Source organism: Perissodus microlepis, chromosome 5 (genome assembly GCF_051167445.1).
Source record: "Perissodus microlepis isolate ML-2025 ecotype Zambia chromosome 5, ASM5116744v1, whole genome shotgun sequence".
Classification (NCBI taxonomy): domain Eukaryota; kingdom Metazoa; phylum Chordata; class Actinopteri; order Cichliformes; family Cichlidae; genus Perissodus; species Perissodus microlepis.
In genome coordinates, this window is record NC_140465.1 from 3,164,598 (window position 1) to 3,176,721 (window position 12,124).

At 38.0% G+C, this 12,124-nt stretch overlaps 1 protein-coding gene across 2 annotated transcripts in view; it reads left to right on the forward strand.

The window, feature by feature from the left end:
- LOC146386388 (copine-9-like) overlaps positions 1–12,124 on the forward strand; it is a 252,328-nt gene that overhangs the window by 196,330 nt on the left and 43,874 nt on the right. For both annotated transcript variants that reach the window (XM_084927401.1, XM_084927403.1), the window contains 5 exons: positions 837–912; positions 1,254–1,307; positions 1,477–1,538; positions 3,217–3,263; positions 9,657–9,838. In XM_084927401.1, the coding sequence (XP_084783527.1) occupies positions 837–912; positions 1,254–1,307; positions 1,477–1,538; positions 3,217–3,263; positions 9,657–9,838 (421 nt within the window). The remainder of the gene's footprint in view (positions 1–836; positions 913–1,253; positions 1,308–1,476; positions 1,539–3,216; positions 3,264–9,656; positions 9,839–12,124) is intronic.

Below are 12,124 nucleotides of genomic sequence, written 5' to 3' on the forward strand. Positions count from 1 at the left end.
CAGGAAGTGTTGTTGCTGTGTTTTGGAGGGAAAAGTGTTCAGTTGTGTGGTGATGAGTAATAAACGAGGAGTGTTAATCAAGAGCTCTCATGTCGTCTGTGTTTACCTCTACAATATTATATTTAGATGTATTTAGATGGAAGCTAGCGAGCTAACTCATGGATGCCTGGATGTTAAACTTAATTGTTACACCTGGCAGAGCAGCCACACTGATCATTTTATTACAGATGAACAAATTTAGACAGTTTTTCAACTCTCAGTAATGCTGCAGTGATCATTTGACTTTTGCAGCGGAGTTTGCTAAGAATGCTAATAACGTCAGACTCAAAGACCGGATAGTGCTGGTCTACCAAGTCGTAACCAGGTCACTAATAGACAACTTAATTGACACCATTGCTACACTATGAAAAACAAAACAGGTTAGCTGAACGAAAGCACTTATACTGCTAACAACCAATACACGTCATCGTCCCAGAATCCATTGTGTGCGAAAAAACATGGCCGCTCCCACGGCTCCAAAATAGTTTTAAACAACAAAGATTTAATGAATAACAACAAAAAAAATTGTAGTTATTCTTTAGTATGTTTTTATGTGGTGGAGATAATTTGAAACATATTTAGAGTAACTTGTCATAACAGTCGGGGTTCCCTTTAAGTGGACCCTTTCTATTTATATTTGTATTTCACAGCTTAAAAAGATAGAAAATCATTCGGACACCATGTTGTTGAACAAAAGGACTATAATTTTTTGTCAAAAAGAATAGAAAGTCATGTTACAGATACAACAATAACTGTTTTCTTTTTATTTGTTATCTTTATCTCATTCTCCCTTCCAGTCATGACTTTATTGGAGAATTCACCACAAGCTACAGAGAACTATCCCGAGGCCAAAGCCAGTTCAATGTCTATGAGGTAAAAAAAATGAAAAGAAAAAAAAGACAGAGTGCAACAAGAAGTATATTTCACTTTGGTCACAAAATGAGAAAGATTTTCTCCAAAACCTATTTTTTGTTGATTGTGTCGATGGTATTAAAAACACAGCAGTGCTTTAGGAACAACACAGCTAGTTCCTTCAGTGTTATATATTATTCATGAAGTAATATTCCTTGTGTTATGAATTCCAGCCTTTATTTGAGGACTGTATTAAATCGCCACCTGTTCATATTAGCTTAGAAATATGAGGAAAGACTATATAATGTGTTCTGACTTGTTTGTTGAAAAGCTTGTTTCATGTTTCCTCTCTTATGGTCAAGGTGTTGAATCCTAAAAAGAAAGGCAAAAAGAAGAAATACATTAACTCAGGGACGGTAAGACTCGTCAGTGTGTCATGTCACATGTTTCATGGGGATGACTTATAGCAGGAGTGATTTATCAGTCCAGTAAATGTATAATGTTTGCTGTTAGCCTGTCTGTAACCTCTCTTGGTTCTCTTGATATTTTTCCTCATTTCCCTTTCACTTTCTCCCAATCTTCAAGGTGACCCTGCTGTCTTTCAAAGTGGAGTCAGAGTATACATTTGTCGACTTCATCAGAGGAGGGTAAGAACTCAGTCAGTCATGTTTCATTAGGGTAGAGTCGAACATACACAAATGATATTACTGGAAGGTAGTACAGAGGGTGCAATGTGTTATAAACTTTGACTAAAATGTTTACACACTTTGCTTACATTCTGGTTTTCCAGTGAAAAAAATCAGCCCTCATTTGATTCTTGAGTCACAGTTTAGTGACTCTTCACAGCTTCTGTCATTTATCCCCACTGCTCTGTTTGTCGAACCTGACATTTAGTTTGCCACTGCACGCAATGTTGTTCAGTTAAATGATAACCAAAATAGCAGATTTCACTAGAAAATGTCTGCTTCTGATTGATGAGAACTTGAGTTGTCACTGAAGATGACCTTGACTGATGTTATACTTTTTACTTACATCAATTATTCGAAACAAAAAAGACACATTGAGTATCACGACAAGCTGGGCAGTCATGGCGTAACATGAACATTCGTCTTGTTCCAACATGACTGTATACAAAGCAAGCTCCATGAAGACATGGATGAAGAACTGGGCCTGGAAGAACTCTGCGCCTTTGGGATGAATCAGAGCAAAGTGGATAAAGGCCGTCTTGTCTGACCTCACAAATATGCTTCTGGAGAAATGGCCACAAATTCCCATAAACCTCATGGAAAGCCTTCCCAGGAGACTTTTACTCAAGTTATACTCATATGTGTGTGAAGCCAGATGAGTGAATACTTTCAGCAATGTAGTGTATTTCGCATACTTTTACTTTATAAAACTAGGGGTAGAAAATGTTTTGGAACAAAAGAGCATCAGTAATAATGCTGTGGTTATAAAACCATAACATGTAAATAACTAACCCCCAACATGCCAGAAAAATGCAATATAAGTCATTAAACTGAAATGGCAATAAAGCAGAGGGCATGACACAAGAAAGTCAGCTATGCTAACTGCTCTCAGCACAACTTAAACACAGCAGTTGTAACTAAATCTAAAGCAAAAGCTTAAGAAAATACACAGTAATTCAAAGAAAGTGCTTCACCCCTGTACTTCTAGTTGGTTTACTGACAACCACAGATTGCATCAGGCAGATCAGACAAGTGTAGCTGATGATGTCATATTGCATCAGCTCTAACTCTGACCAATATGAGCATGCTTTGAGTTGCATCAGCTGCATCAGGGTCACACTCTGAACGTTTGATTTGTTAACTACATAAGCTAATTAGCTGAAGTAACTAGCGTTTCACTCATAAATACTGTGTGATATTAATACAATAAATGTGTTACATCAGTCAAGCAAATAGGCTGGAAGAAAAAAAATTCCAAGGTAGTGCACTTTATTTGAACACTGATGTTTCTTAAACCATCAGTGAGACGTTTGCTGCTGCCTCACTGCTTTTGTTTTAGAGTTTTATATTGCTGAATTTGTTTTCTCATCATTCTGGACAGCTCTTTTTTTTTTTTTATTGTTTTTGTTGTGAAATGTAAGTTACAGAAAGCTGAAGAATTCACTGGGCAAAAACAATACTACATACATTAATAATTTGTAGATTTCAAAGACTTTAGATGTCTTACAATTTCTAAATGGCACCGGTGACCAGTATGTACGTTTCTCGATCTGGCATGAAGAGCTGTAGATGTTCTTCCAATCTCAAAACAAAGTCCTGACCACTGTGACTGATATTAATGTGCTCAATCTCCCACCAGGACACAACTCAACTTCACTGTAGCCATAGACTTCACAGCATCCAATGGTAAGACAGTGTTTCATCTTAATGCATGCAGGAAATGTCCACACATCTGTTCAGTGAGATTTTTTTGCCCACAAAATAATTTGTTGTTGCTTTTTTACTTTAGTTAGACTCTTTTTGCCTTCTTTGGAAAAAATCAATTTCAATGGCATTCACAAATAATTGCTACACAATTATTTGTCTGTCTTGGTGGTGGTCTATATGGGGACACTATTCGTGCTGTTATGTTCCCAAATGTCATCATGCTATCATCAACCATCACACATATGCACAATATGTACTTCTGTGTAAAGTATGGAAACTGGAATATGTCTAAAAAATATCATAATGGACCAGCTGAAGAATATAGCGCACAAGCTGATTGTCCATTAAAAATGACCTTCACATTGAGAGTTGCTTTTTGATTAGCCACTTAAGAGCATTTTTAAAAAGCCTGAACACCAAGTCCCTGTTATTCTACAGAGGTGCCTGCAAAGAAACACAATGACAGTCACCTATCAGCCAGACAGGAAAAAACAAACTCCTAATTGCAAAGTCTTTAAGTTGAAAAATTCTCAAAGAAAGAAGCTCTGTTAAAGAAATAATGAGAGATTAGCAATATTACACCTAATCTGGTTGTTCAAGTACTTCATCAGTCCATCAGGCTAATGGGACTTACTAAACTGAGGCAGCCAGATTATTGTTGTATTGTAATTAGTGTTTACAAGACATGATTGATAGTGCTGATTGACAGCACAATTTGTCAGTTTTAGCACTGTTGCCAAACCACAAAAGGATCATTAGGCCAGGAGTTACCTCTGTGTTTGTAGGATTTTTATTTTTTTTTTAATGTCACATCCCCGTGGCAGCGTGCCCGGTGCTCGCTCAGATTTGAAGTTTAATTTTCTGCTGTAGAAAGAAGTTTTCTTCCCACGCAGAGTGAACAGCAGACGCTAATGTTTTTGTCACTTATTACAGAATCAAATTCAAAGTAATGTGAGTACTTCCAAGCTTTAAACGCTGCACGTTCGTACTCTCTCCTGCTCTCCATATTATCTATTGTTGATCTGCACACGTCTGTTGCTGCCACGGACGTCGCACGTTCGTACGTCATTGTCATGAGACACTCTCACCAATAAAATCATGGTTTAGTAACGCAGTAAGGCTGCGTGCTTATGGGAAAGTAACAGTAATCTAATTACTTTTTTGCAATAGTAATACTTGTTCTCGTTACTTGAAAAAGTAATCAGATTACAGTAACGCGTTAACACATTACTGCCTATCTCTGCTCAGCACATTTCAAAGCATGGAGTAAAGGATGCTGCCACAACATATGTTTCCTGGAGTTACAAATCACTGGCAGCATCTGGCAGTCTGATGTACTTGGCTGGGTTTGACAGGTGTCTGGAGAACGATACTTGCTCTTGCTCTGCATTGTACCAAGTGTAATCAATAATTACATATTCCCCTTTACATAATTCTATTATATAATCACCCCACATAATTATGGTGTGGGGTTGTTTTTCAGGAATAGATCTCACAGGCTTAGACAGAAGCTTAATGCTTCAGGGGATGGCCCCTTCCTCTTCCAACGTGGCTGTGCATCAGTGCACAAAGCAAGGTCCATAAAGTCTTTAATGAGCAGCGTTGGTGCGGAAGAAAAACGTTGTTAACAAAAAGTTGTTATAGCTGCAAAAGGTGGGGTATTTTATAACTTTGTGACCACTGACAGGTAAGGTGAATAATACCGATTATCTTTTAGTCATGGCACCTGTTAGTGATTGGGATATATTAGGAAGCAAGTAAACATTTTGCTCTTAAATGTAGATGTGTTAGAAGCAGAAAAAATGGGCAACCATAAGCATTTGAGTGAGTTTAAGAAGGGTCAAATTGTGATGGCACGACAACTAAGTCAGATTTCCAAAACTGTGGGGTGTTCCCAGTTTGGAGTGGCCAGTATCTATCAAAAGGGTCATGGGCTGGTCAAGGCTCATGGATGTGGAGCTAAGGCTGGTTCGTGTGGTCCAATCCAACAGACAAGATAATGTAGCTCAAATTGCTAAAAATGTTCGTACTGATTCTGATAGAAAGATGTCAGAATACACATTGCATCACAGTTTGTTGTATATGGGACTGCAACCTGCCCTAGTCACAGTGCCCATGCTGTCCACTTCTGAAAGTGCCAACAGTGAGTACGTATGCATCAGAACTACACGACAGAGCAGTGTAAGGTCTGAGGAATCATATTTTCTTTTTACATCATGTAGATGGCTGGTTGCTTGTACATCACTTTCTTAGGGAACACCTAGCATAAGGATGCACTATAGGAGGAAGTCAAGCCAGTGAGGCAGCGTTATGTTGAGCAATGTTCTACTGGAAAACTTTGGGTTTGCAATCAATTTGGCTGTTACTTTGACACATACCACCTACCTAAGCACTGTGTACACCCTTTCCACAGCATGTCTTTATCCTGTTTTCCTTCTCTCTCCCCAACCGGTCGTAGCAGACGGCCGCCCCTCCCTGAGCCTGGTTCTGCCGGAGGTTTCTTCCTGTTAAAAGGGAGTTTTTCCTTCCCACTGTCGCCAAAGTGCTTGCTCATAGGGGGTCTTATGATTGTTGGGTTTTTCTCTGTATCTATTATTGTACAATTTACCGTACAATATAAAGCGCCTTGAGGTGACTGTTGTTGTGATTTGGCGCTATATAAATAAAATTGAATTGAATTGAATTTCATGGAAATGGTATTCCCCGATGGCGGTGGCCAGGATAATCCACTCTGCCAGAAAGAAAAAAACATGACTCTGGAATGGTTTGAGGAGCACAACAAATTCCCAAGCTTTCAATCCAATTGAGCATCTGTGGGATGTGATGTATAAGCAAGTCAGAATGACGGTGGCCCATCTCACAACTTGTAGGACTCGTAGGAAGAATATTGCTAACATCTTGCTTCCAGATACCACAGCACACTTTCGGAGTCTAGTGGAATCCTTGCTTCAATGGGTCAGGGCTGTTTTGGCAGCAAATAGGGGCCAACAAAATTTTAGGCACGTGGTCATTATGTTATGCCTCATTGGTGCATTTTGAAACATTACATTTCAAAACTAACTAGATTTTGGTAACTTAGTTGGTGTAATCCCACTGCAAGGTTGTCTCTAGATATATACTTCCCCCAACCACAGAGATTTGAGTTTCATGAGAGTTTAATCTGGGAATTGCAGATAGCAGTGTGTCAGTCTTGATAATGTACAGAGAACCAGGGAACTTACTGGGAACGAGGAACAAATATTTTACAACCAGGAAAAGTTGTTTGTGGTTGTAAAATATTCTTTCTATAACTATCTGCTATTAAGCTAACATGCATTTGTGGCAGTAACTTAACAGACAGGTTTAAATAGTACATAGTGGTCTTTATTTTCCTGTAATGGTTTTTCAGTTTCCCTTCTTTTTTCCTTCTTTTTTTTTCTTTTTTTTACATAGCTTTACTGTGTTTTGCAAAGGTCGCAAGTTGAGAATAACGTGAGTGAAATTATGATATTTTTGCTTCATATGATGCGTTTCCTCTCTTACATATATGCATAACACTTGGACTTTTCTATTGGTCCAGTTCTCTATATTTTTAAAGATAACCAGTGTTGGGTAAGTTACTTTAAATTAGTAACTTAGTTACATTACTAGTTACTTCTATCAAAAGTAACTCAGTTACTTCAAGTTACTCGTTACTTTCAGAGTAACTAGTTACTAGGGAAAGTAACTTTGGTTTTACTCAGAATTCTCTTGTTAATGTGTTGCTTCCGTAACTGGATACCCAGCAAGATTGCCAGTCTTCTAGCTTGCTTACTTGCCACAAGTGCACTGTGCCACCTACCAATAGAAAGAAAAAAATAATGTGCACATTTCCACGAGAGAAATCCCACACCTGATTCTATCCTAGCCTGCTTTTTACATCCAACACAAAAACTGCAGTCGTGGTGCTTTCGATTGTACTCAGAACTCGGAAATTCTGCCTTCTGAATAGGAAGATGTAGGTAACACCAGACTGCAGATGAGCTGCATACAGGGCTGGACTGGGACAAAAAAATCGTCGCGGGCATTTTGACTAGAGACCGGCCCACCATTATAGGAAAAATCATAAAGCCTTTGAATGAAAATAAACACTGTTGTGACAGTGATGTACACTGTTCTGATGGTATATATGTATCAATCTATCCATTGTTTGTTGTAAGACTCAGATAATTATTTTTTTAAAAGTGAGACATTTTAAATGAGAATAAGAAAGTATTTCCTTGTGCCCCCCCTTTCCCTTTTAATGCCCTACATGGACCCCTGGCAACACTTTGCTAGACCCGCCCCTGCACAGTTACCAGCTGTCAGCTACTTAGAAAAGGATCCTGGTGTTATTTGTCTCTCAGAAACAGTTCATAACTTCCCTTCAACTCATTCATGTCACGTAAAAGGTAAACTTGTTTCTCCATCACAGCTCTGATGATTCAGTAAGGACATCTCCTGGTTTCATCTTCATGTTTCCCTCTCACCACATAACCAAACCGACACCATGACCAGCAGGTTTACAGCTGTGGCTCCAGCAAACATCAGCTGATACTAGAAATTAATATTAAATAAATTCTAACAACAGCAGATCAAGCTTAAACGTGCTGCTGTTGTTTAACGCGACATCCGCTGGTTTCCTCTTTCTGGCGCAAAGTGGGTGATAAATAAACAAGAGAGAAAAGCCGATCAGCTGATCATTGGTCAGTTTCATGACTGAAGTAGCAACAGGAGAGGCAGGCGGAGAGAATGAGAGAAGAAGAGGCAGCTGACAGCGTAAAGACGCAGAAAAACTCCAGCTTTGTGTCTTTTTCATTGTAGCTGAAGTCCGGGACAAACTGTTCCTTTTCACCTCAATACGAAACGCGTAATATTTTCTCTGAATACGAGACGATTCCGTTTTTTACGGGACGGTTGGCAACTCTAATAATTAACCTTATGAACAAAATAAAGTTCAACATCAGTAACATAGCACCCACCCAGCTGTATAGAAACTCCGTCATGCTAGCTAGCACGCAGTACGAAAAAGTCAGCATAACGAAAATAAACTCCACCTAAACTTGGTTCATATCTGACCCAGAGAGACTGCAGGTCATAACTTCTTACCTGAAGTTCAGTTCACCTGACACTCTCGGACCAGCGGCCGCTTCGGGTCTCTCCTCTTGCCTCCCTTTTCCTTCATCCACCTGCTGGCTTCCACCACTTGCTAATGTTATTGAATCTGTGGAAGCTCCGCGATAGCCACCACACGAAGTAACGAATAACGAGCCTATCTAAATACCAGTAAGGAGTATGCCAAAACCGGGAACGCGTTCCCGGTTTTGGCATAATAACTAGTTACCGTGCTTGTTACCACAATAATAACGTAGTTACTGTAACGCGTTACTTAATAACGCGTTAGTCCCAACACTGAAGATAACTATTGTTTATGTATATGGTTTTTTGCACAGACCAGTCATTGTATACTTATATCACTCAATATTCCCCTTGTGCCTGAAAGTACCTACCCTGGAGCAAAAAAAACATCTTAAAACTTTTATGAACTTAAATTAGTTCCAAATTTCTGCATTATACGTGCACAAAAAAGGAGGTTATAGGAATTCAATAAGACTTTTATTAAAATACTTTAAAATACTGGAGAAAAATACTGAGCAGGTTATCATTGAGCGTAAATCTGTCAGCTCCTCCATAATCTCAAACTCGTTTGTTACCCCATATGATAAGATGAATAACTGAGTCAGGGACATCACAGCTCTCATTCAAATCAAAAGAGAATTCGAACTACTCACCACAAACTAAGCACATAGCTTTGAGTTAAAAAAATAAATAAAAATGGACCTTTTAAGTTGAGTATTTTGAAAGCTGTGGCCTTCAAAATAAAAGCAGCAAAGTTGTATTGTGATTTCCTACAAAATCTACAACAACAATAAACCGTTCTCTGATAGTGAGTTTATCAAAGAGGGTTTAGCGGCTAAAACAGGACAACACTGCTTAAAACCTTTCATGCTAGGTTGTGATCCCACAAATTGAAAAGACCGCATTCAGACTTAAAGAACTGACAACATGTCAGACAGCAAAGAAACTACACAGATACGAATAAGGATGCTCTTTGAAATGTATTTTCTTTCCACGGCTCCGTAATATCAATTCTACAAAACCACGTTTCTCAAAATTTAGTTGGTCTTTTTTTTGGAAAGCAAATAAAAAAAACCCAACTAATTCCAGTAGTTACACAACATAGTGGTTTCCTTCATCATGTCTGCATGTGTGTTTTTTGCAAGTCTAATAAATGTGTAATTGCTTTTCTTCATTCTCTGATAAGAACATTCTCACGCTAATTTTGCTGCATGCTGGTGGGGGTGCTCTTTCTAGGTAACCCGTCCCAGCCGACATCGTTGCACTATATGAGTCCATACCAAATGAATGCATATGCCATGGCCCTGAAGGCTGTGGGAGAAATTATCCAGGACTATGACAGTGACAAACTCTTCCCTGCGTATGGCTTTGGAGCTAAACTTCCCCCAGACGGCAAGATCTCCCACGCCTTTCCACTGGTGAGAGTCATGTTTGAAACTGAGGGAGAGACTATTTTAACTGTTAGTACTTGAAATTATTGACTTTATGGGCTATTTTTGTTAATGGTGGTGCAAATGTGAAAAGCGACCGACTCTGTGCAGTAGTTAATAAATTTACTCTTGGTCAGTCAAATGAATGGTGTCATTAATGGTGAGCTGATGTAGCAGAAATTACAGTTAGGTCCATACATTTTTGGATTATTTGTACTTTTTTTTCTCAATTTTTTAACATTTCTTTTAGTCCTGCCACTGTACCCCACCACAGACAATAATAAAAAATAAATCCAACAATCAAGATATGATTGAAGTCCAAACTTTCAGATTAGGCATTAATTTAGGAATCACAGCTATTCCATCTGGTTCAGATTCACTGCCCATTTTCAAATACTCAAATATAACTGAGCAACTCATAAATAGCTTTAAAAAAGCCTGTTCTCTCTTTATTCCACAACAAATTTAGTAGATAAAAGATCTGGTTCCAAGTGCTGGACTTGGATTTAATAGCTTTTCAATCAACCTCTCAATATGAGGTCCAAAGTTTTTTATTAGTCTGAAAATCAGAATAAATGGACAAGTCAACAATCTGGTACATTCTTAAAAAGAAGGAATGGAGGAAGGGCGCACTAGTGAATGCAGTTTGAGTTACAAAGAAGACTATTACAGAAGAAGCATTACATTTAGTTTCCCTCGAGGAAACCATGTATATAACAACATAATGCACGAGTACATCCTTGTGAATGTATGGGCATGCACTTTGTACATACACTTGCACATGTCTGTAAACCACCCAATCAAACTGACTGCTTGTAAATCTAAGGTGGATATATAAGTTTTAACTCGTCTTGTTCACTATAGTTACTGTGAAACTCCAGTGTATGGATGTGTATATACTTTAGCTTTGAAAAACAAATCACTTGATTAATGATTAATGATTGATTAATGAAAATGTTTTCACTCAGCATTCCTTAAATAAACATATAGCAACACGATTAACGCTGACTTCTCTAGTCAAAGTGATGAGTGCTTTCATAATGTAAAGGTTTATTCACTTGTCTCTCTGTGAAAGGACTCTAAAGCCAGGATGGTGCAGTCTGTGTTTTATCAAAATAGAAATACATTGGAGCTATTTTTTTATTGTCAACCTCGCAGGAATATTGTAATTACACAAACAAGAAAATTCAAGTTACCAAAACGCTTGTCTAAATGAGTAAATCTTAGTAAAGTGAGTAACAACAGTTGAAAGCTGGGGAAAAACACAAATGTATTAAATCAAGTTCACTAAATGTTTTGTGTTTTCTGGGCATCTTCTTTTTTACATTGTGATGCACAAAAATGATAAAACAAACAACATGGACCATGCTCCAATAACCTGTGGAAATAATTGTACATTGCTGACTGGATGATGCAAATAACACAACTGTAAAACCTCTGAAAACAGCAGGCTGACAGTGTTTATATAGCCACATTACTTATCTCAGATTTCAAACTTTGTTTACATCTTGATGGTCATATTTTACTACAAAATAATTTCATTAAAGAAGTGTGCGCACCTTAATGCATTTCATGAATGAAAAACAAAACCCTGTTTTTCTATCAAACATTCACATATCCTGTGGCACCAACAGACCTGCAGTGGAATGGTGAGACTTGAGTCAGTTTGCAATCTGATATTCCTAGTGATGTCAATGACAACAATAGGATTTTTGGATCAGAAAATGGATATTTATTAACATATACTATATTTTACGCAGCTTATGAGTGGATCCAGAGGTTGCATAACATAAAGGAAAGGCTTTTTTTTATACAGCAACTAAATAATAAATTAAGGTCTGTTGGCCTTTCTAACTTGGACACATTAAATATTGATATGTTATGTTAACCCATCTGCTGGTTAGACCACATAAACTCCAAGTATTTAGTTTGGTCTAAATGTTAAAACAGTTTACTCAGTCTGACACGTCTGTTCTCATTTTGCAGCGCTCTGCACTCTAAACTGTTGGAACACAAAGTAATCCCTTAGACTGCTTCACTACAGTTAGATGTTGACTTGCAATATTATGTGAATAGTTTTTTCTGTTTTCATGGAATAACAGAAACTTCAGATAAACATCTGCTTTTTCAAGTTCACCATATTCATAAAGCTTAAAAAACAGGTGTGAAGTCAGATTAACTTTTTTCCAAGGATTTATTTTTGGTTGACATGTGTCAGCTCTGACTCACACATTCAGCATTGTAGTCTTGCTTCCATTTCTACTTGTGTATTGC